Here is a 25,804-nt window from a genome sequence, read left to right on the forward strand (position 1 = left end):
TAACAGGGCCCCAAAAAATTTTTGAAGGCCCCTTAGGGCTCAATTAGGAAACTCTGATTGTATTTCGGCCACAAGAACACAAATATTGCCCTCAACTGTTACTGACACAACTTCAGCTGCCATTCTCCTTTCGGTTTTGCTGTAATGGCAATGTTGATGCTTTGCGCACTTTTTTCCCTTTATTCCGCCTACCCATCCTGTGCCCAAAAGGGACGTGAAATAATTAAGAAGTGCTAGTATGTTAACTTTGACCTGCTTCTTCTCCTATGCTTAATGCTCTTTTAGCCTTGCGTATTTTGATGGATGATATAGGTGAGTATGACCTGAATGTAAAAACAGTGGCAGTGGTCACAATGTCTCCCTTATAAGAATGACCACAAATAAGTCACACATAAGGGTTAAGTCCTGGTGTGTTGTCTTTTTTCTGCATCTTTGCAAGGAAATGATTACATACAACACTTTGTAACTTAGTTTGCCAATCAATATAAGTTTTTTTGCTGTCTACGCATTTGACCAACTCCATTGCTTGCACATGGCTAGTGATCCAGCACGTTGGTTAATGCATAGATGACCTTTTACAGTACATGCATAGTGCCTCATTGCTTCCTTCAACATCATCCTCGCAATCCTTCTTCATCTCGCGTCCAGGACCATGACCTGTTTTTTTTCGTTTCGAGAAAGGGCATTTTGCGTTCACCTCTCCAAATCGGTTGAACAAAGGTTTGTAAATTAGTTGAAGTGGGATGTAATAACTAAAACAGGTAACTACCAGTCTCCACAGAACCAGCAGTCCCTGTAGAACGACCAGAAAACCAACAGCGAACCAGCAGTATCATCACAGAACCACCAATGAATAAATAGTTCCAATATGAAACTTCCACGCCAAAGTGAGCGAAACGAAGCTAATTAAATACATAACAGTCGAAGACCCTACTTTCCACTGGCTATTTCGTGTCCCTCATACACAAACTAACGGTCCTCATGCAGGTGAATTTTAAAAATGACTCTCAAAGTGTTATAAACTTCATTCTACGTAAAAAAAATAATCACAATACAAAAAGTCGATCTTTTGTTATTCATTTCATAAAAATTCACGATTTGAATCAGCAAGAAAAGTGTTGTTTTGCTGGAGGTAACATATGTATTTTAGACGCTCGTTAAAAAAAGATGGGCGTCGTATTACCGAGTTCTATGTTCTAGCTATTGTTGTTATCATGGTAATCATTAGCATTCCTGATTGAAATTACTGAAAAAGATTGAAATGTTGGTTTGTTATTTATTGCGTTGAAGAGTAAATTGCAAGGAAACAGAATGAGTCTTGATTTTTTAATCCCAGAACGGTATAATTTGGATAATATTTCACTAATATAGTGTATACTGTGAATAGATCTGTATTCTTTATTATGGCATAAAGCCATACATCTAAACCTAAAAGATATAATGAACATAATGACAATCTTGCCACTACATTCTCTCTCAATAAAACAAAATCATAAAGTATGTTCAAGAAAAGAAACTGCAAGACGCAGGAACACAATGTAAGAATGCTTTTAAAGTGTCATTTGGCATACTGTTATATTTGTTTTAATTAACCAAAACTTAACGGTATTTCAACTGTTCTCTACCGGATAGTATACGTAGCAGGTTTTCAGCTGAAGCAGTGCCTTTCGTAAGACAGTCAGCAATCTGATCACTTGATTTCGTAAGAATGAGTTCCCCCATTTCCCCTTTTTCGACCATCTCACAAAGTGCACAAATATCAATATACAATCGTTTATCTTCTATGACGTTGGTATTTTTGACTGCTTCCGCAAGTGATTTATTTTCTGATATACAGATAATTGGTATATCAACTTAAAAAATCTCTTTAATTAGGGATCTGATCAACATAGCATGTTCCGCACCTTCTAAGAGAGCCATGGTTTCCGCACCCATGGCGCTTTTAACAGCCCATTTTAACTTGTGAGATCTCCAAATAATTGGCGGAATTTTGCTTTCACCATGCAGTAGCAGAACAAATCCACCTTGTGAGCCGCCATTAATTAAATTTCCATGTGATGCATCACTGAAAAGTATGAGCGATGATGCTTTAACATCTCCAGTGTTTGAAATAACAATCTTTACTTCAGTTTGCTGCAGATGTTTCAGCTGCTTGTTAGCTCTACGAGCATCAGCAACTGTTCCATGTCTTATGCGAGTGCTTAAATCACAGGCAACGTAAGCAGCATCAGGTCTAGTTTGTTTTGCTGCCCATTGAATTTGACGTGCTTCATATTTTGTAAGTGGAATTGTAGACGTACTATTGGTCAAATTAATTGGTGAAATGTTACTAATGTAATTATGCTGATGAATAATTACTGCACCACACTCTTGTTCAATTTCTAATCCCAAAAAGTTAAACGACTTTGAATTCTCTTTACTAAGTGAGAATGTCTTACGTAAATGTGCAATGATAGTGTCATGAAACAAATCACTTCCAACGAAGAAGCAATCGTCAACATGACAGCAAATTACACCTTTGAGAGTTTCTTTTCTCCAGAAAAATAATGCATTGTCATAAATGCTTCTTGTAGCTCCAACTTTATCGAATTCGTTAGATAATGTCTCATACCAAGCGCGTGAAGCGTCACACAAGCCATAAACAGGTGTTTTTAGTTTCCACAACTTGTCTGTGTTAGCTTCTGGTGGTGGAAGAAGATGTACGACTCTATCAATCTTGGCACCTTGAAGAAACCCAGCTTTAATATCAAGACTGTAAAATTTTCCATCCATGGGTTGCACCAATATTACACACAAGACGAAAGTTCTCCTTGTTTACAGTTGGCGAGTCTGTTCGTATACCAATAGTGTCCTCCTCAAAACCTTGTGCCACTAATCGTGCTTTAATTTCTGTTTTACCATCATGACTTTTCTCAGATATCGCCCTGTGGGTTGTGGTTATGTCTTGCCCTTTGTCTTCAACTTCATCATAAACATTGTAATCACGCCATTTAGTTAATTCTTTATGTTGAGCTTCACTAACATCACATGACGTTTCTACATTATATACTGACTCTGTGTTTACCTTTTCCCAATCCAAAATGTTTTCAAAGTCAATTGATTTCATGGCTTTGGTTTTACCATCTTTGACATTCAACCAATTCTTATATGCTCCAACTCCAGATTTTCCTACTTTACCAGCACGACTAACAACCATAAATTCAGCAAGTTTATTAGTATCAGGATCAATAAACCTAACCCTCTCCCTGACTTTTGGAAGGGTCACTGTCAATGACTGTTCATTGCGAGGTGTGTTAGAAACTTCTTGCTCAATGCTTGATTGATGTGTTGTTTCAACCTGAGCATGGGAAATAGCAGGGATCTCATTTGTATTTACGGTATGATCACTAGGAATGTCATCAAGTACAACTTCTGACGATGTGTTGATATCAAAATCGTTTACGCTTTCAAGCAACCCATTCGCTACGCTGTTTGAAATCTCATCAAAGCAATCTTCTTCTTTGGTTGTAGTTTTCTTCACTTGAGGGTTTCCACTTGTGCTTTCCTGACAACTACGGTGTCCCTTCACTGATTGCAAGTGACACTCGAACGTAAGTTCCTCCATGTTTAACAAGGACCTGTTTTCCATCAATGCCAAGGACTACACCAGGCCCTCTCCACTCTTTCTCTCCACGTCGCTTATAGTATACCAATTCACCATTATAAAAATCTTTGCTGGTAGATGTCCGTGTTTGATGACTGAGTGCTGTTTTAAGATTCACTTTCAATGAATGCTTTGCGAGCAACATGCAGGGCATTCAGATGATTCGCAATTAATTGACTGGGTGTAACTGTTCGAAGAACAGGAGGCTTGGCTGTAAGCACAGAAGGCTTGGCTGTAAGCACAGATGGGAGATTTGGATTGCGTCCAAATACAAGCTGATTGAGACTGAATCCACGGTTATTATGCAACGCATTCTTGGCACAATTGGCCCATGTAAGTGCATTTTCAACAGAACAACTAGTGTTGTCAACAATTTTCATAATCATATTTTCCAGGATGAAATTATGATGCTCACATACACCATTTGACCATGGAGCTTCTGCTGCTGTTGTATACACTCTTGTGTTTAACAGTTCTGCTACATCTCTTAAAGGGGAACTCCAGTAAAAATCACTTTTTTCTTTTTTGCTATATACGTACTCAGAAAGTAGTTACACATCTTTCGTAGCGATCAAGTTTCTATTCTTTGTTTTTCAAAAAAGAAGCTTTTTTTATGGAAGGACATGCCGAATATTTTCAGGGGGTAAATGTACTCATTTTCTTCAATCTTTGTAATGTTTAAGGCTGCATGTGATGCTGATAATGCAGTTTCTAAAACAGCTTTGTCAAAACAACTACTTATAAGTCAGTAGCTTCTGCAACGCATTTATGACCTACCATAATCATAAGAATGATTTTTATTTGTACAATATTAATACTCATGTTTTACCAACTTATCACCACCCGAACATTATTCGATCTTTCGATCACGCATTTGAATGGTCCTCCATCATGGTGAAAATTTCAACGTTACATAAAATTTGTTTGCATTTGTGTGCAAAAAAGCACGTGCGGATGAAAAATATTGCTGAATTGTGAAATAAAAATAAATTGGCTTGTAAAGTAAGAAAGTTTTTTTACTGAAACAAATGATAAAGTTTTTGTGATGAAAAGAATGTTAAAAAAAAGCCAATTAAATATATTTTCTATTTCTTTAAAAAATATTTTGCTCAGAACGTTGTTTTGAGTTAGTAGAAGACACCTCGTCACTTTGCATCATTATTAATTTCTCCCTTGTGAGACACAAGAGGTTCGAAGTCGTGTGGCTGTAGCTTTGTAAAGTCTTTTTCATGAAGAGATTATCCTATTCTATGTTTATCCTAATTATCCTATTCTATGTTTTCTAAGTTAAAATCTTCGTCATTACTACAAGACGTTTTATCAACGAACAATGTAAACACTAAGTAAACAAACTTTTAGAAGGTGTGCTGCTGAGCTCACGGACTGTCTGCACGATGTGACGTATGCCTATTTATTCGGACCTAGTCCTCTCAACTTTACGCAACCTTGCAAATTTATTTAAAATTGAAGATGTTTACAGACCCCATTAAGGTATAAATAAAGATTTTTAACGATTGTAAAAGGTTTATTCTGACATATTTATGTATTGTCTTCTTAAAATAACATTTTTTTCAAATATTTTTTTTCACTGGAGTGCCCCTTTAAGAGCTCATTGTTGAACTCCCCTCCGTTGTCTGAAAAAATCGAGTTTGGTGTGCCAAAAATAGCAACCCAGTGCTTGAGAATTGTGTCTACGATAATTTCCTTATTCTTGGATTTGATAATTGTTGATGCACTGTATCTACAGAACACATCAATCATATGAAGTATGGTTAACTTTTTATGATTAACTGTCAGGAATTTTAGGTCCATGGCAAGGCATTCATTGACATCTGAGGCCATTGGTAGTGAGACAATTGGCTCTTGATCGAGCCTTCATATATATCTACTGCATGTGTCACAAGAGTTTGTAACATTGTCAATTTGCTGAAATAACTCTTTATCTTCAACATTTTCATCTTGGAGAAGAGTTTTCAGTTTGCTGCTGTCTATGGGATGTCCAAACTGTTTGTGAAGCTTTGTAGCTATTTTGCCTTTTTCTTCAGGTGATTTTACAGTGAGATCGTTGACTGTGAATATAACTCTGGTGGCATTTACACCCGGAGATGTTTTGTTAACAGCAACTTGCTTAGGTGTAAGAGGTATACAGTAATGGCCATTTGACGTGTGTTGTAAAGGAATGTCTCTTCCAAACATAGTGACTTTATCATTAACAAAATCAAGTTGGCTATTAGCTGCTTTCAGACTCTTTTTTGATAACAATAATGGTAATTCACAATCGACAACATCAGTAAGAATATGGGCTTGCATTCCAGCCATATTAGCAGGGATGTTAACTTTTTTAACTGTGGGGAAGCTTCCACCTGGCCCAAATTTAAAGGACTTGTTACTCTTACTTTCAGCTAAAGCTGTCCCTTCTGGCATAGTGTCTATGTAACAGTCAAGCCAATTTTTACCACAAACTGTCGATGAACATCCTGAGTTTAGTAAAGCACAATTCAAAGACTCAGACACAACTTGCTCCATAAAGCATTGTTCCACACCCTTTGCGAAAAACTGCACATGTACTTTATCCTGCCCTTTGCTTCCTTTATTCTTATCAGGACAGTCATTCATGAAATGCATTATAGATTTGCAGTGGTGACATTGCAATGGATGTTCATCAGGACCATTAGGGTTGTACTGGCTTCTTTTAGCACTGAAATATTTACCACCTCTGCCACGTCCACGAGTGTTCCAATTGTTAAAACGTCGTCTGTCAAACTTTTGACCATATAATACTTCTTGCTCAACACCAATATCATTACTGTCTCTACTACTTTCACTTTGAGCACATTGATCATAAATGGCTTTTATCTGTTTTTTCATAGAGTCGTATGTGAGGGAAGGAACCGTAGCACGTGTTAGTTCACGTGTAGCTTTCGGTACATGTGCATTTTTTAGTAGTTGATATGCAAGAACTGCAGTTGGTAACTCAATTTTAAAACTCTTAAGTTTTTGATTCAACTGTTCAAATTCATTTACATAATCACCAATCGACATTGTCTTGGAACGGTGAAAGGTCTCAAATTTTTCGTAAGCATTGAACATTGCTTGATCTTCAGTAATGCCATATAGTTCTTTTATTTTATTAACAAGTTTATTTAAACCATCTTCTTCATTCAATTCTTCTTTCGTTAAGGCTGACGTACTTCTGAATTTAAACTCAAATAAACAACTGGTCCTTGTTTCTTCTTTGGAAGTTCTGTAACTACTTCCCATAAAATCCCCATCTTCAGAAAATTGGGGCAATCCATACTTTTGTGCCATCATGATTGTTCCAGTTGCCATCTTCTTAACTAGCCTCTGCTACCAGAATGTGAATAGATCTTTATTCTTAATTATGGCATAAAGCCGTACAATAAACCTAAAAGATATAATGAACATAATGACATATACTACTAATTTATTCTCAATATTCCCGGAAATAAGGGGCGGGATAGTAAATTCTACCGAAATTTTGCAGTTTTTTTTTTTTTTTTTTTTTTTTTTTATAAGGCATGGAGCATTTACAGCGATCGCTATTCTGATGATTCCGTCAACTATTGTTTTTTCTCATCAACATTTTCTGGTGGTTCTCAACCAAGACTACTCGTTCTGTCATAGTACTGCCGGTTCGCTGCTGGTTCTCTGGTTGTTCTATGGAGACTGGTGGTTCGCTGCTTGTTCTGTGGTGGTTCTGCGGACACTAGTCGTTACCTGTTTTAGTTATTACGGAAGTGGGAGCATTGTCCATATTTTTACAACATTTGTATCTGAGGAATAAAAAAAGGGCATGGCATGATTTACATAACTTAGGCATAGCCAAGGATCATTGGACCTTGTTTAATGAAATAGGTATTCAAAAGTATAGATTTCATTGCAATTACAGTGGGACCACTTATCACAATAATTGCTTAAAATTGCATGTCTGTTGTTTTTAACTGGTTTTCCACACACACTACAGGGAAACTGTATCATTTACACTTTAAACAGAAAAAGTAACAAATAATAAATCGACAAAAAATCGAAAGTAAAAGCGATCACAGAAAATGAGAAAAAAAGAGAAGATAAAAAACATCTACTTACAAGAATTACTCCTGGCACCATTTTAAACTGGAGTTATTACGATAGCAGAGAAGCAGTGATGGGGCCGTTAAGATTGTACCCTTGGAACATCTCATTTAACTGGGATTTATTAAAGATCAAAACTAAAGAGGCGTCTAGGGCCTCAATCTTGACAGTCCCACCAGTGAATCAGAACTAGAGATAAGACTGTCACTGTATAACATATGCACATTGTACCAGGAATTCCATGAAAAAAACAACACGAATGAACCTATATTTGTTAATTTGCGCATGCAATTTTTTATTTTTTATTATTCACTTATGGAGTGGTTTAAAAGTGTTAATATATTAACGAAACACATTGCTTTGTCGTTAGAAGTAACCTATAGCAAATATATACTGCAGGAATACATGACAAAGGGAGGGCTATGTCATACCATGTTGTATTCACTGCGATCATCTACTATTTTGTTTGCTATGTCCATCCGCCCCTCCACATGGCCGCAGACTATATTTTTACGGCAAGTGATATTTTCTCCGTAACGATTGTGTTTTTTACTAAAAGACATTTTTTTTATACTTCAGTTCCATTTCGATCTTTTGCTCCATACAATTCTTTTTTTTGTACGCAGCGTGTCCATAGATGTTTTAAAAAAGATGATATTTCCAATTACTTTTAATTTTTTTTTATAATTTTTTAGAATTTGTGCATATAATGTTTACAAAATCAAGATTTTTAATTTTAAAAATGTTACCACAAGATTTTTAGTTGTGTAAATTCTCAGTGATCTGCTGTTATAAGACCAAAAAGTAACTTTTTGAGGAAAATTATGATTATTGGTATAATTTTCATATAAAAATTGATTCTTCCAGGATACAATTTCTGGCAACAATAAATTTTTAACTGTTAAACGTCATAATACGTAATAAAGCCATGCTATTAATAGTATACATTAACTCTGGAAATTTGCTATTAAAAAGTTTAAATTGATATGTTTTTTTCGGTTATCTGTTGAATAATAATTTTATAAAAAAATTAAAATATTTTTTTGAGAAAAACGTTAGTTTTTAAAATCTGATGTGGTGAAAAGTAGGCCAGAGTTGATTTTTTATATAAACAGAATACTTTTTTTAAATATATTTTCTATCAACATGAAAGGTAGCTAATTCCATACTGAATACATGTTCCAAAAGAGCTAGTGCATTTGCATTTATTGTTGAAAAAAGAGGCAGTGTATGGCATCTTTTCAAAGATATCTGAGTTAAGCATATAATTAACTTTTTGTAGCCTGAGCTAGATTGAATTTTGTTAACGAATTATTTTAATCTTATTTTTTAAAGCAAGAAGAATAGTGTTGTGTGCTCACTTAGTAGTAAGAATGCTTTGTCTTAAAAAGTTGTTTTTTACATTTATGATACATTTATCTTTGATGTTAACATGCTTTATTAAATAAAATACCAGTTATGCCAATTGAAATACAATTGCTCAGAAGATATTTTTTGTCTTGTATGAAAGAAATTTGTGAATACTTTAAGGCAAGAAATTCTATTGTTTTTTGCTCACGTGATCAGTATTAAGAAATCTTTAATGTTAGATGTGGTCATGCTGGCTTTATGTTTATTGGTTGATTTTAATTCGGTTTTGCACTGGAAAATTATTAAATAAGAAACTCAATTTTAATATCTCGAAGAAAACTTAGTTAACTAGGCTAGAAATGTCTGAAATCTGGACAATCCTTGTTAAGTTGAGACAGTGTAGAGATATTGCTAACTTGATACCATAATTATTCAAATAAGTAGTCAAATTTTTATTTAGTATATTGACTTTCAGGAGGGTCACATTATATGTACAGGTAATATTGCCAGTTGAAATACCCCTCTCTCTTCAGTGAGCTAATTTCCTACCTTTTTTTATTATTGACTTGTGTTGAAAAATTGAACAAGCAACACCAAATTTCGAAAAATTTTATGACCCATTTCAATTTATTACCACCCCCCATATTAATAATTAATAGCTTTTTCTGCTATGGAACTTATTATGCCAATAATTCAAACAAGCTTCACAGAGTAATTTATTTATTTATCATAAAGATTTACACTTTAGTAATAAAGTTACTACTATAATTGCGTGTTCTGATAAAGAAACCGACAAAGACATACGTATATATATAACAAAAAATCATGTAAAATATACATTGTGACTGAAACAAATAACATAGAAAAACAAAAAATTGAATAACACTTTAGTCTGTAAACTAAACTCATTTCTCCCTTTTTGATATTTTTCAATAAGAGAAGCGTACAAAAAAATTATAGGGCAATAGCGAAAGCAGGGAAGAAAGACAGGTATTCTTTCTAATAACACTCTTGAAAGACTCAAAGATAGGAGTGTTTAAGTAGACGAATCAAGGGTCAAACATACACCGAGAAACAAAATTATAAAAATATCAAAATAATAAAAATTATTTGCAATTAAAATGACTCATGACTCTATTCCTAAAATCTGCGACTGAACCTGTTACCGTATCTCTATGGGCAGTGTATTGAAAATTTTCACATCCGTTATAGAAAAGAAGCCAGATTATTTTGCGAGCTTAAGTTTCACTTTAGGAATAAATAACACTATAGAGTTTTGACAAGTATTTTGACAATGGATTATAACTCTCTAGATCTTTACAAATATTACAACCTAAACATTTCTTTACAAATCCAAAAACATAGTTCAAGTCCAAATCCAGTAAGGTATTTCTAAAATCAAAAATTTCTCTCTAAAGTAAAGTATAATCCAAGTTTAAAATCCAATGCCAATATGTTTATAATGCACAAAGTAGCTACACAATTTTAAATATCTAAATATAAAATGAAGTTACCTTTAACCAAGCATTAATTACTAATTACAGCCTTATAGCTAGCTACAGTACAGTGTCCTAAAAGCATTTTTGGGAGACCTCTAGCTAGTTAGCTAGTTTAAAGGCTTTTAGGATATATTAAGTTGCCTTTATTGTACAAAAAGAAATTAAAAGTACAAATAAGTGCCTAATAAAAGTTTTTTTCAAAATATATATCATAAAATTAGTATCACAAAGATAAAAACAGATATCAAAAATCAAAACTGTCCTGCCGCCAGCAGTTTCGCAAGGCAAATGACTGAATAAACGTGAAGTCCAAAGTTCAACTTGCACCACCGAGTTCCGCAAATTCATAATGGCGCATAATCTCCGAAATGGTCTATTCAGAGCTATACGCTATCTTGTGAACTGCCTTGGTCAATTAGTGTTACTAAAAAACCTTTTAGAAATAACTCAACAAATTTTCCTGTTTTGCAAAAAAAATGCTACAGTACTATTTCTTTTTAGGAGTCGAAATACACGCAATATTAGCTAAATCAAATTCTATTTACCCTATTATTAACTAATAGCTATTTTCAACCGGTTATGAGAAAGTCGTAGCGTTCAATGGCTAGAGAGCTTTAAGAACGGGCCTTGTACAGCGCAATATAACTTAACTTCGTAGCAACCATATCGTCGTTATAAATGTAGACAATTAACATTGCCGGTAAAACGTGAAAGATGCAGTCATAACTCAATTTTATATAGCTAGTTACACTATATTAGTAACTATGTTCCTCCGAATAGTTTATTTATTTATTTATTCATTTTTTATTCATTCATTTATTTATAATGAATATTTATACAGTATAAAACATCGTCTGCTATTAAAATGTGTCCTATAAATATTAGCAATATTAGTTTTTCTAACAGCTACGAACAAAAAAAGTCCATATACTTTTTTATCATTGTTGTCATGAGGTTTTAGTTTTAAAAATATTAAAAGTTCAAAATCAAATTACACTGCTTCCTATAAACAGCAAAAAAAACATGACACACAATTATTTTTCTAAAATATCGTTTTTATTTGTGTATGGATAGTTATCCAAATCTACTGTTTGTTTTAATATTTCTCCTTTGATAAATGTATGTATAGGTGTCCCACATTCCAGCAAACTTACTGTGTTAAGATAAAAAATAAAGTATTCCATGAATTGAGCTGTTAGAACATCTAATTTATTATTTCGTACAAGCGTATTTGCGACTTTTTTCCAAAATCTCCTTCTTAGTGGTGTATGGATGGGCATCAAACATCACTCCTTGTTTAGTGTCTAGCATAAAGTTTTCTACCAGGTTGGCGTGCTGAATATTTTAATTCGCGAGAAGGGTAAATTAAAAAAATGCGTTTTTTAAATGATGCATGTATATCGATAGAATCTCTATTTTTATAAGGTATGGATGGATCTCTCATTTTCTTGGTTGTTTACTGAGGAGAACTAATGTTGTATACACAGGTCTGCTACGACATGCTGTATGTTTTTTCCGCCTGAAGGAAGGTTTTGCAAAATATCCTTTTAATATTGTATGGTGGTATGAATCAGTCTCCCCCGTTCCTGCTTCTTACTGAGTGGGATAAAGTCTTCCTGTGAATTCACATGTTAGGACATCTGATATTATCTAAATCTCCTTTTTAGTAGTGTATGGATGGATATCTAACTTTTTATTCAGCGTGAAAAGCAACTTCCAAAATTCTCATTTTAAATGATGTATGGATGGGTCTCACACTCTCGTGCCTGTTTTCTGAGTGAAATAAAGTCTCGAATTGGCCGACCAAGAGATTTAATACTTCACCTTTCGCGATGTCGTTTTTATCAGATCTCTTTGTTAGGTTGTATTGCAGGATCTTTTGCTCCCTTGCCTGTTTACAGAGTAGAAGAAAGGTTTTTTTATTTGCTTACTAGAACATTGAACATTTCATTTGGTGCGAGAGAGCTTTAACAAAATCTTTGATGTATGCACATGCAATGATATACGCACGCGTGTGCTACTCGCCCTTTCGATTTTTGAAAAGAAAAAAGTGATCGTTTGACGTTTTTTTATTCTGTTCTTTTTTTATATTGCGTAAGGTTATTCCCCAAAATACTTTTTTAATGATGAATTGATAGGTTTCGCTACTTGTCTAATTGTTTTTTAATCAGAATAAGCTTTTCCTTGTTTAGCTTCACAATACATTCAATATCGTATTTATTGCGGGAATAGTTTCCTAAATTTTGTTTTTAGTATTGTATGTGTAGGTATGGATGGGCCTGGCTACTTGCCTAAATATTTACCCTAATAGGACATCTTCCCCTATTACTTAATTCAGTTCGCTTGCTTGTGTATTGACTAGAATGAAGTTTCCCCTTGCTTTTTTGTACAGCATGCGTTTTCGAACAAGCTCGTTAAAATTTAGAACAGTTGTACACGTTTCATGTGATCAAAATCGACCTTAAATGTTAATTCAAGATATTTAGTAGGCCTAAAATTTTAAATTTTGTTCAAGGATGAATTTCACGTTGCAAAATATTAAATGCGTACGATCATGGATGGAGGCGTTGTTTTATAAATGGCAAGCATATGCAATAACCCATTGGGTAATTCATTACTCTGCAAGTAATAAAAGAGAAACAGTTACATTAATACATGTAGTCATGCTGTCGAGCATGGTGATACATACTAACTTTTTGTTGCCCTTCCCTGACCTCTTCCCAGGTTAACTTGTATTATGTTTCATAAGTACAACGTCGTCCCGGGTCTAGGTTGTATTTAAATTAACGTGAATTTTTTAAAAAATTTGCCTAAAAAGCAAAAATAGCCGAATACCAGTTGGCTGCAACAAAAGTTTTCAAATAGCTGGCTACACCCTTTACTTTAATAAAAACTTTGGCGAAGTCTAAAGTTTGTTAATTCAAGGAGACAACAGTTTCAATAAACCTGTAATACTTAGCTAGGGTTTTTAACTCACAATTAATTTTGTAACAACAAGCTTTATGATGTGTTTTTATTTGAAGTGACATTGAATTTTGTGAATTCCAAGCAAATGTCTATTGTTGTAAAACCATGAAAGTTATTGGTTCGAATCCAATCCATCTTTGAAGGTGGTAGTTCAAATGGAAGAACAACATGGTGTGCAGTAATTAGTTTCATACTGCAACAAACAATAATCCAAATCAATTCAAAATTTAAAATTCATACAGTTATACCCTTTTTCCGTCTCTTTGTGTGCAAAATTGCGGTGAACAGAATAAGCTCCATTAATCTACAAAAAAATCGAAGGTTCAATTCGATATCGGGGTATTTTAATTATTTTTAATTGCCATTAATAATAAGAACCGCCGTACGCTTTGTTACGCAATCTTCTGTAACCACATCATCAAGTTCTATCCATGCCAGTACCGATAAGTAACGATATGGATGAAATTCTTATTTATCTTTTGCAGCTTTTTTAAAATGGAAACAAATCAGAAATTTAAGCTCTTCGAATTTTCTATCGTGATTAATCAAAAGTTAATGGTTCGACAACGAAGATTTGAACAGTCAGATTTAAATAGTAAAGTTGTTGGGTTGGGTTTTGACAAGGTTTAAAATGTCCTCGTTATGACTTTTTTGACTTCTAAGGGCTTTGTTTTTACAACATCCTCACTATAAAAAACGGACAATATATCGATAATGTAGAATGGATATTATGTCCATATGCACTGGAATGAACGGGCTTCTAAATATTGATATATTGACCATATGTATAAAAAATGGATATAATGATGATTTTTTCAGGAGATCCAAGAATCCATATAATGTAGAGACCTGGTGACGCGTCTATCCGCTGCACTGCAGGGCGCTCCGCGGTTTACGGACTACTGCATCCTTGTTCCCCACCCTCTACCCTGTTTTCAGACAAGGAAATATAACACTAAGATTTATTTATTTACGCCATCATCGGTATCTACAAACTTGAGAAGCCGCCACTTACACTAGACAGCAGAGGCTGTAGCCAGGATACCCAGCTCAACCTTCCACAACATTTCATATTATAATTTATGGCTGGCCTAGTTATTTAAGCTTTCTTTTATAGAGAAAGAAAAAATGATTATAAGGGTGGTTTGAAGGGACAACGCTGGGTCTCCTGGCCAAATTTATGGCTAGACAGACTGAAAGCCTTTGGAGATGGCCAGCCAGTTAGGCGTGTACAAGAGTTATCTCACCTTCTTTTTTGCCTCCAGCGGTGAGTTAAGGGGCCATTAATTCATACTGTATATTTTACCGTGGTCACTCACAAACAGAGTTGTTTGCCATGGTATAGACAACCGCACCAAACTAAATTGCTTAAAAAGGATAACTATCATAACACAGGAACTCACAGTAGAGTACTAAACACAAAGTAAAAGGCTAAGAGTATAAAATATCAATTGTTTAATAACAATCTATGAAGTTTCCTGTAATGGAGGATCATTTGAGACTTAATTAATCAGCATCAGATAGTTTGTTGGGAAAGGTTGCTGAATATTGTTTCATTATTTAAAAAAATGAACGCCGAGCGAATGTAGATTGAAGGTGGTTGTATATCTAGGTAGCTTGTGAGTGAAGTGCAGAAAAATTATATTTCGAGCTAAAAATGATTCCTTCCTGACCAATATAGTGAATTTCAAAAGGAATAATTGAAACAAGAACGTGTTGAAATTTCAATAAACACATTGAAAATGTGTATGTACTTTTCATGAAACAATCGCATAATGGTGCCATGGCGAAAATTTATCTCACGAAATTTAATTTCACTTTTCGAAATTCTTCTTCAATTCAATTCAATCTTGCAAAGTTTCTATGATTAAAGTAGGTAAGATATATTCTATCATCTGAATATATCTTCTCTCTGAAAAAGATCTAGCAAAATGGGAAAGTTGCTCCGTGAAAAATTTAAAAATAACAACAGCTAGCGAAAAGGACAACGACACCTTATTTCATGGGCAGAAGCAATGCATATAAGGACAAACAAGAAACAAAGAAGGCAGATAATAAAAGGAGAATTGAATTACATAGTATGTAAATCTGTGGAGACTCTGATAAAAATTATAAATGTTGAAAATTATATTGTATGGTAGTAAAACTTGAGAGCCAATACTGTTTATGTATAAAATAGAAGTAGAGGGTTTAAATTTTACAATTTTTAAAGTTTTTAAATTTTACAACGAATGCTTGATGCTGAAATATTTTGCTCAATGTCTTTTTATTTCTAAATATATACAGTATTAGGATATGGTTATTAGAATTAGGGAACATACTATATTTTTATCTCAAAATATACAGATTTTTTGGCTTGATATTCAAAAACATTTTGTCTGTTGTTTTGAATTTTGGATAGTGAAACAAACTCCAATACATTTTTGTTGATACATGTTGTGTCATCATACTTTATTTTCCACTTTTTCATATTTGAAGGAACACATTCAATTAGCATTGGATTTATTGGCTACAATGCCGCCATCACAAAACAGTTCTCAACTATGGGTAGACTTCATGAAGTGTCATCCCAATGGATGGAAAATACTGGAATTGATGGTAAGTAGAATTGTTGTTACATTTCTTGACACTTCGTATATCACGATTTTACATTTATTGTGAAAACATTCGGATAGAGGTACTGTAGGGCTCAAAAAATAGTGGCAACAACGAAAATATTGTTACACAAAAATATCTCCCAATATATACTACATCGTATTTTTTAAAGGATTGTCGATGAAATTTAAAAGAGTTGTTCTGATTGAATTAGAGCTGTTGAAAAGATGTGAAGAAGAAGTCGGCATACTCAAAAAAGAAATGTCTAGCTACTTGCTTCCTTTTTGCTGCTTGAAGAAACTCTTTACGTTAAGATTTCAATCAAGAACTACGATATTTTCGATTCTCACTTTTACCACACGCTTGTCCTATTCGTACGGAGATTAGAAGACAATGTGAAAGTGCGCGAAAAAACTATAAAAACCCAATTAAAATTAATGTGACGTGACGGGTCTCCATCTCCGAGACGGATCTTCATCGTTTATGTTCAAAACAGTTTTCTTCTTCTCCTCCTCACTCACTCCACGCAGCATGTTCTATTGTTTGTAATCAATTTATATTATCAACTTGTGTCAAGTCATTAAAATATGTTTCTGAACTATAAAGGGAATAAAGAAATTGAGTTTGTTCCAAAGTCTTTTAGCCCGCATTCATTTCATTCTACTTCAATCAAAACTATTAGCTGTATACTATTTCAACTATTTGTAGAATATATTTTTTTAACAAGTACTTATTTGCTTCTTATAATAATACAAGATGTATAGTATACGTAAAACTAGCTCACCTTATACGTGGCACTGTATTATATATATTCATTTGTGGAAATAAATTGAAATCAATCACAATGGGCTATCAAACAGAAAGTGAATGTTTCAAAATATCATTCCGGGCATGCTATGTAATATATTAAAAAGGATGGCCACAAGCTTGATCATATTTTTTTGAAGTAATCACATAAAAAACTTTCTATATTAACAAAAAGCAATATATAAAGAAGTAGTAATCTTCTTGTGAAACATTCTGTGATGCCACAGATGCTAATGGTTTTGACTTTCGTAGTGCATGAGCATATTTTTTGAAAAAAATAATTATTTGAGGAAACTACAAAGAAAAATTGAATTACTGTCAGTACATTTATATACATTATGAGAACCATCATAAAACCATTCAATAAACCTGAAAGTATAATTCATAACTTCAGTCTATGAAATACACAAACACATTTCATCAAGAAACTACAACTACAAACTACAATCGTTCAATATATATTAACAATTGTTTCACAAAAAAAACGGATTCTTCTATATTCGAAAGCATAACAGATTAATCCTTAACGAAGACGACGTGATACACGTTTGCCTAAAGTTCATTCCAGTATATGTTAACAAGTTTTAATGTTGTGAAACAAAAAAAGGTTTCGTTCAACCAAGAGATAATCGCTATATACAAAAGTATTCAGGCCTCAATTCATCGAAACAAGACAAGTAGAGTTCGTATATGTGATAATACATTAGACACAATTCATTTCCGGCCAAAATTAAGCGAAACGAGAGAAATCTGCAGGGCTTAACTGATAATGCCATAGACAAGTGCCGACTTCGGTGTTATGAAAGGCCCAATTCACCAAAACAACGGAACCTGCTATGTATGGATTGCTTCTAGAAACAGGACCATTTTCCTAAATTTTTTTTCAACGACCTAGCTCACCGAAACAATCAAATCTATTATGTACGGATTCCTTTTAGAAACAGGATCCTTTTTCTGAATGTTTACCAATGGCTCAATTTACCGAAATAACCGAATCTGTGATGTATGAATTGCTTCTAGAAACAGAAGCTTTTTCGTGAATGCTTAACAATGGGCCAATCCACCGAAACAACTGAATCTGTGATGTATGGATTGCTTCTAGAAACAGGAGCTCTTTCCTGAATGATTATCAAAGGTCTAATTTGCGGAAATAACTGTATCTCTTACTTATCAGAGGCTCGATTTACCAACATAACCGAATGTGTTATGTATGGATTGCTTTTGAAATCGGGAATTCTCACCTGAATATTTTGTGAAGGCAATTTCGCAAATGTTAGCCAACTTTATGTGTATGGATTGCTCCTGACTTTCCAATTCTTTCCTAACTTTTTTGTTAAAGCCTTACAGATGTAAATTTCTTCCGCCCTTTAAGGAAATAAAAATCTGATATTAAAGTACCACATCAAATGCGGTTGATTAATAATTAATATTAAAAATCAAATAGAAGAATAATTTTAACAAAAGAGCTTTGGCTCTTTTGGGATAAGGCAGTTTAGAAGGGGATTAAACACAAGACGACGATAAACATTTGCGTAGATATTTACGCTCCATCTTATAATACAACCACTATGTATATAACACCAAATGTCAATAAGAAAACAAATTAATCAAGTTCAGAGAGCACAGAAAACGAATACAAAAAGTTGTATCCACAAGGTTCCAGCCCTGCTCAGTTTTATGGTACCGCCAAGGTTCACAAGATACCACCTAATTCTACAGTAGCTGACGATTTACCATCACGACCCATCATATCGAATATCGGATCTGCTACTTACAACACATCAAACTACCTCGCGAAATCTTTAACACCGCTGACAAAGTCAACATATACTACTGAAAGCTCTTTAGATTTTATATTATCATTGAAAGGAGAAAAGATACCTCATAATTACAAACTAGTACCTTTTGACGTCACTAGTTTATTCACCAACGTTCCGTTGGAACAAAAGATAGACATAATATTGCAAAAGATATATGCTGAAAAAGTTATAGAAACAAAAATTAAGCGAGAGGAAATGAAACATCCATTAATCTCATGTACAAAACATGTACATTTCAGTTTTAACAACCAACTTATATTCAGGTAGATGGTGTAGCAATGGGCTCGCCTCTAGGACCAGTCCTAGCATATCTTCATGGTTGAGTTGGAGAATGAAATAGTCCCAAAATTAGAAAAATTCAGTAAAATTTTGGAAGAAATATGTAGATGACACTGTTAATGAAAACCAGATAAACAATGTGCTGATCACACTTAATAGTTACCATTCGAATATCCAGTGAACATATGAAGTTAAAAACGATAACTACATAGCCTTTCTTGATGTAAAAACACATCTATTTATCGAAAAGACACGAACACTGACATATAAATGCACTAGAATTCATCTGCATCACGCCCATGGAAAGTTGAAACGGTTAAATGGTTGGTGTTGAGAGCGTTTAATATATGCTCTTAATCACAAGATCTGAAATACGAACTAAATCACTTAAAAAATGTGTTTATAAAAAACTTATCCCGAAGCAGTTGTATCTAATGTAATTAATAACACACAGCGAAATTTCAACATTCAAAATGCCGACACTGTTTCTGAAGAAGACACCAATGAATCTCCAATAACACCTTTCATGGTTTTTATTCTGTCAAGTCTGGCTACGGGAAAATAAATAAGGTTAATTTCGTTTAAGAAAAGCGAATTAGAAAATAATGGTAACTGCTTAGTAAAGCGTCTAACACTTTTAAACAGTTTCTATCAGCCAATGTCAAGCCACGCATTGCTGATCAATGTAAAATGTTATGTTTGCTATTTTCTGTGTAATAGAACCAAGGATGAACACAACATGGTGTTGTGTACAAATATACTTGTCCGGTGGAATAGTGCGATGCTACATACATTGGTGAAACAGCCAGGAGGCTTAATGAAAGATAGACCACCAAAAACGCGATAAGAACTCTCACATCCTAAAACATTCAGTCATTGAGAATTACCAACTTAGTGAACAAAAGAACTTCAGTATTTTGATAGATAATGTTCACCACTTTAAAAAGAAAAAAATAGCTGAGGCCATGTATATTTGTGATAACAGTCCCACGCTTAATGTACAGGGATTATCTGTTCCATTAAAATTGTTTTAAGATAAATATTATTATAGTCAACAAGGGGAGGAGTGCATTTGTGCACCGCGCGGTGGACGTTACCCTCACCAACGGTATATAGTTTATATACCTTTGGGTATGCCGTTATGTGTTATATGTTTCGTTAAGTATTGTTTTATACGTCCTCTGTGTATTGCGTAGTTGTTGAAAATTATATTTAAAAAACTTTTGAGAGAATTGTAACAATTTACGTTGATAATTGTCTTGTAGTAACAAGACGAAATATCCGTTAAAATAAAATAAAAAATGTCATCATCAATCAAACTTCTCGTATTTATTTTTATTGTGAAGTTATATACCGAATTAATATATAAGACTAATTAAGCAAGAACATATTTGTTAATATCGATCTGCTTGTGCTAAGGCACTTGCCATTGTATAACTGGATGTCAGTTGAGCTTGCTGCAATTTTTGGTTATATAAATTGGCAAAACAGTAACAGCTAGTGGATTTCAATAATCAGTTTCTTCACTAAAAAACAATTAATCTTTAAGAATCTTGCTATTAGATCACAGAAATGTTACACGAAAAACTTTGGAAATGAATACAATTAATTTGGAAACTATGAATTTTAGGAAAAGTAATAGCAAACAGAGAAATATATCACCTAGCAGTCATAATATGTATTGTAAAGAAACATATAACAACAACATGATCAACACTAACATTTTATTCCAATACATGGAAAAAGAGTTTGGCAGTACTTTTAAGCTCTATCATGTGTACAGGTAGTGGCATAAAAAGACACCTTAGTCATTAAAGTTACTGCAAAAAAACTTTCATAACAAAAGAACCATCCAGTATGTAAATTCTCTTACAATTCTGCCTCAAACCACTGATGGTGATTTATATTTAATGTGGTCTGTGCTCAATGGATTTTAGGATGGACCAGGTTTCCAGTGTTTAGCTCCCATTGCTACAAAAATCTTTATGAAATGACAACCTAACTAGACAATGGGGGGACATTGAACTTATAATCTCAAGTAGAGGAGATGATTCAAACGCTCTACCGACAGAGCTGCACTAAATCCATCATCTTTTTAAGAACTTATGGGAACACGACCTTATATTTGCTGCAATGATTTCCACAACATAGCTTAGTACACCTTTTTTGCTTGACATGACATTCATACTCTTTTTAGAAAGATTGCAGTTCCCGAGCATTAACAAATGTAAAAATAACATTTTGCATTGATTATAATGTTTTGTTAGAAACAGCATCCATACTTTTACTAACAGCGCGTGAAACCGCCACAGCATTGACGCAATTCTTATATTGATTTTCACCACACAGTGTTCTGTTAAAGGCACATAAGACGTATATTGGTTCCATGGTTACAGAACTCTTATGCACACATTCGCTAAAATTTTCAAGAGGGGAAAGCAAATACACAGTTTGTGCTTGCTATCAACGACACAGTATCCATAAATTCGGCGAATTTTTTTAAAAAAATTATATTTGGCGCACTTTTTTACATGTGTTGTAAACGACTCAGCATCCATACATTTCTTAGATTGTTTTTCACTGATCATTCACTTGTTCGTTGTAATGTAATCAGTTTCTCCACTAAAAAACAAAACACAAAACAATAAAATATTGAAGCAATTCTCCGTAATTTGCAGACAATATATAGAGGTCTAATAGTACTCTAAAAGATGTGTTCACATATTTCTATTTGAGGAGTCTAAAGCAATAAAAAAGCAAGGACTTACATTTACATTGTATGGATCTTCGTTTAATATTATTCTTACGATTTTTCATGTCAGTAATTGGCTGTCTGTTCTATATTACCAAAAATACAATTTAGCAAAGCAAAAAAATGAATGCCAAGATTTAACCTAAATATAACGTAAATATTTCTTAATAACCCTAGAAGGACACTGGTCTCTGCTTCATGTACAATAAAAATATAAAGTAAAAGAACGTTTTAGTCCAAAGTAAAAGTCTGCATAACTTTTTAAACAGTTGTGTGAAAGTTTAACAAACATTTAAGAAATTTCCTCAAATAATTATTTTTAACGTTGCAAAAATAAGAAATATAAAAACATTTATATATATGCAAATAGTAATGAATGGAAACATTTAAGAAGTTTCCTCAAATAATTATTTTTTAATGCTGGAAATATATAAATAAAAAAACCCATCTATTCATGCATGCAGATAGTAATGAATGGAAACTCGTTGTTCTTAATTGAAAAAAAATTTTTATATAGAAAAATCCTAGTTGGTACACATTGCATTTTTGCTGTTTTTTAGGCTGAATCAAAAAGAAAAACATTTATGTGGAGTATTTGTTCCACTAGTGCTATTGGCTTTATACCATAGGTTATAACTGTGTGCCGTTTTCATGAATACAAATAGGTCCAGAATCAATTTTTAAAAGCCAATTGCTCTTTTCAAGTACAAGTTTCAGGAATTTCATAAAGTTTCTTCATTGACGGTATTTTTTGGGCTTGGTGACTTGTTGATTATATTTTCAGCCTGAACACATATGTATTTGTTTTGACGCACAATCAAATACTTGCAACACTGACACTGGTCCATTGTGGCCAAAAAGTAGCGATGTATGTCACTCACTAACTGCAATGCTTGTTGATTCTTTTTTCCTTATTGCTTTATAAAAATCCAAACAATGTTTTCAATTCTGTTGACATGGTCACAAAAAGACAAATAGAAATAACAGACTTCGTAGACTACACATTCATTGAGAAAATTGTATTACATCCAGACTATTAGAGAACTCTATTTCAATTAAATTTTAACAAAGTTTTGTGATATATAGTATGATTTTCATTAAGTATATGCGGGAATATTGGAATACCATGCTTGACTCTGTACAGTTAATCAGTTAAAGCTAAGATGTTAATGGATAACAATATAGAACCACTGAATTATGTTTCACATGAATTAAATTCCATGTGGACTATTTTTTTTTTGTGGATGCCACATCGTCTGTAATTAGTTTGCAGATATTTTTTGAGCTGATTAATTAATGTGAATAACTGTTTTTTGTAGACAGACTTAGTTCAAATATCTCAAGTGGACTTAATTTGACAATTTTTTTAAACAACAATACCATGAATTTTACCCATGCTAAACATAATTCACGGAATACAAACACTGTGATCAGTAGGAAACGCATGTTTGGCCAATGTAGCTTTGATACACAAAGAAATATTGACATAAATTCTGTATTTTTTCTTAAAAAAAACAAAAAAATGTTCCCTGATTTTTAAAATGTATGTTGGGTTTATAGTTAACGGACTAGATTTTATGTGTCTTGAGCCATCGTGACAACGTTTTGCAAAATAGAAAATGTTTGGTGGCTAATCCTGCTGGAAAAGGTTTTAATATGGTGTAGTTATTTCGTGCTTTTTTCACCGCTACTTGTGAGATTTTAAAATATATGTTCAGGTAGGGGGTACAGTACATCTGAATAAAGCACTCCGCCATGATGTGTGACGGTTTAAGTGATCCAACTGGCATTCAATGTCTTATAAATAACTCAATTTTATTTGAATCGCACTTGCAGAAAACTTCTTTCTATAACAACTCAACAGAGTTTTAGTATAACGTATATCTGCACTAATCACTAGATGAATGGCAGGGTTTAACTGCATTTAACGCTCAAACTGTCGTTTAACATAGATATTGAGGTCAACATACCCATACTCATCGAAAAGGATTGGAATGAGTACTATTACAGGGAGCTGTTACAATTCAGGCATGAGCTATCTAACGAAGTGGACGGAAATGCAATAGCAATAATAAGAACTGATTCTTTACAAAACGAAAGCATTGTTGTACACATGCCACAAAACATATCAAAAATATTTTTCATGTTCTTGAAAGTCTCGAACACTTCGATTACAGCTTAGGTTTGTGGAAAGAGAGTTAATCGTGGAGGTGGATATGGTCTGGAAATACCAGTTGTGTATAAGTTTTATGGACAAGAAAAATTGATTGACTGGTTTGCGAAGAAGATTGAGACTGTAAAAGCAGACATTTCCTGTAAAGTTTTAAAGTGTTTAAAATAGATATTTTAAAATTAAATGCTTATCTCTAATTTTTTGGATTGTACGCTAATTGGAGAGAAAAAAAGCCTATAGTTGCCATTTCGTGCAAAAAAATTTGTCCGCTCGAGTGTCCGTTAATTAAGTGTCCGCTAATTGAAGAGAATACTGTATACATTTATTTTCAGCAGCATTTTAAGCTCTACTCAATAAAGGCGACGGGGAAACACGGGGAAAATTTTTTTTTTGTGTATATACTAAGTAGATTTTTCTGCGGGCCTTATCGACTAGTGTAGGTGCTTACACGATTTCAACTGAGTTAACTATTTTTACTCGCTAAACGACAAAATTACAAGACGAAATTTAAGCAACAAATTACACATGTAAGATGACATAAAATATAATAAGAAATAAACACTTACTAGATATATAGTGGCGTAAGCCAAGCCAACTACATGTGAGAGAAAACAACTAAAACAGACGCTGAGATACAGGACAACTCCTGTGATGTATGAAAGAAAAATTTCACTCAACAGCAAATTTTATACAAAAATGTATGTTCGACTCTGTCATTACATGTTGAAGACTGAATGCGCAGAAAAAAGATGTGCAAGATGTGCAGAAAATTTAACTAAAAATAGTACCAAAATTACAATTATTCTCTTTACATAATTAACACGGGACAATACATCACAACACAAAACTAACAAAATGCATCTTGTTCTCCACCGCAGAGCGAACTCTACAGCAGAGCACATACGCGACACCACAAGGACAATACAAATGACGTATCAAAATAAATGTCAATACGGCCGGAAATTCATGTAGGCTGTTGTTTTGTGAGCTACTTTACGTATCCGCACCCTAAGCAACGTTCATTTACACATATGCGCATTAGAAAAGATAGAATTATCACATTTATGTTATCTTAAAATAACTCGAGTTATCTTGCAATCAAGACATTTATGTGAATATACACGCATTCCGAAATCACATTAATAGAGTTATCTTAAGATAGCACTTGTTATCTTAAAATAACTTTATTAATGTGACTTTTGAATGCCGTAGGGCTGAGCCGAAACCAAACCATCGCGCTATCGCAATTAAAAAAGGTATTAAAATTAAAAACTTAAATTTAGAGTTAAAAACTCCAATTTAGTATTTTTAGAAAAAACAACTTCTCTTTTTTATTTCCAGATCTCCTTCCTGGTTATTTCTTGAAGTTGGATATGTCAGGTTAACAATAACAAATTTTGAAGAGGTTTTTCTGTTTGTGTAAAATCTTTCTGACGCTATACGTTAATTATTTACTAAGGGTAATCAATTTCATTGTAGCGCCTTCTCAAAATGAGCCCTAAAAGAAAGCCAGCCCTTAGCAAAAAATGGCTATAAATATTTCATAAGTTATTAAATGTTTCAATCCAAATATTAAATTATTACGGTTCTTGACATTCCTTTACATTTCGGGGATCGTGTGCGCGGGGTTGATGATGGGCTATGTTACGGTAATCCCCTAAAAATAAGTTAATAAAAAGGGAGAAGAAAAACGCGAATGGTCTGAAAAAGATCCTGAATCTAAACATAGATCTTGATAAACGTAGGTCTCTTTTAATGTGTTTCTTTGTGAACTAAAAAATCTCACTATAGGAGTCTCAAAGGCTCTTTATAGGAGAACAGAGGTTT

The 25,804-nt window shown here is 33.5% G+C and overlaps 2 protein-coding genes and 2 long non-coding RNA genes across 5 annotated transcripts in view; 1 reads left to right on the forward strand and 3 right to left on the reverse strand.

The window, feature by feature from the left end:
- Nucleotides 1–3,750: 3,750 nt before the first annotated feature.
- On the reverse strand, nucleotides 3,751–5,485 carry LOC130653859 (uncharacterized). Its single transcript, XM_057456359.1, has 2 exons — nucleotides 5,241–5,485; nucleotides 3,751–4,129 (listed from the first exon to the last, which is right to left on the reverse strand). Exons 1-2 carry the CDS (start codon nucleotides 5,483–5,485, stop codon nucleotides 3,751–3,753), a joined length of 624 nt encoding a protein of 207 aa, XP_057312342.1.
- Nucleotides 5,486–6,119: 634 nt separating this feature from the next.
- LOC130655330 (uncharacterized) overlaps nucleotides 6,120–25,804 on the forward strand; it is a 40,831-nt gene continuing 21,146 nt past the window's right edge. Inside the window, exon 1 of one of the 2 annotated variants that reach the window (XM_057458074.1) lies at nucleotides 6,120–6,129. The gene's annotated coding sequence lies outside the window, so the exon portion shown is untranslated. The remainder of the gene's footprint in view (nucleotides 6,130–25,804) is intronic. The other variant, XM_057458073.1, reaches the window with a different exon arrangement.
- On the reverse strand, nucleotides 8,982–11,169 carry LOC130655332 (uncharacterized). Its single transcript, XR_008984630.1, has 2 exons — nucleotides 10,600–11,169; nucleotides 8,982–10,477 (listed from the first exon to the last, which is right to left on the reverse strand). It is a non-coding gene; the product is annotated as an uncharacterized LOC130655332 (long non-coding RNA).
- LOC130655331 (uncharacterized) lies at nucleotides 20,783–25,254 on the reverse strand. Its single transcript, XR_008984629.1, has 3 exons — nucleotides 24,544–25,254; nucleotides 21,821–21,946; nucleotides 20,783–21,674 (listed from the first exon to the last, which is right to left on the reverse strand). It is a non-coding gene; the product is annotated as an uncharacterized LOC130655331 (long non-coding RNA).

This window comes from Hydractinia symbiolongicarpus, chromosome 8, assembly GCF_029227915.1.
Source record: "Hydractinia symbiolongicarpus strain clone_291-10 chromosome 8, HSymV2.1, whole genome shotgun sequence".
NCBI classification, from domain to species: Eukaryota; Metazoa; Cnidaria; class Hydrozoa; order Anthoathecata; family Hydractiniidae; genus Hydractinia; species Hydractinia symbiolongicarpus.

Excerpts from the sequence above, each read along its gene's own strand:
- LOC130653859 (XM_057456359.1), bottom strand. The coding sequence starts at position 5,485 with ATGGCCTCAGATGTCAATGAATGCCTTGCCATGGACCTAAAATTCCTG. Across the intron at positions 4,130-5,240 it reads AACAATGAGCTCTTAAAGGG|AGATGTAGCAGAACTGTTAA; the intron begins GCACTCCAGTGA and ends TTCCCCTTTAAG.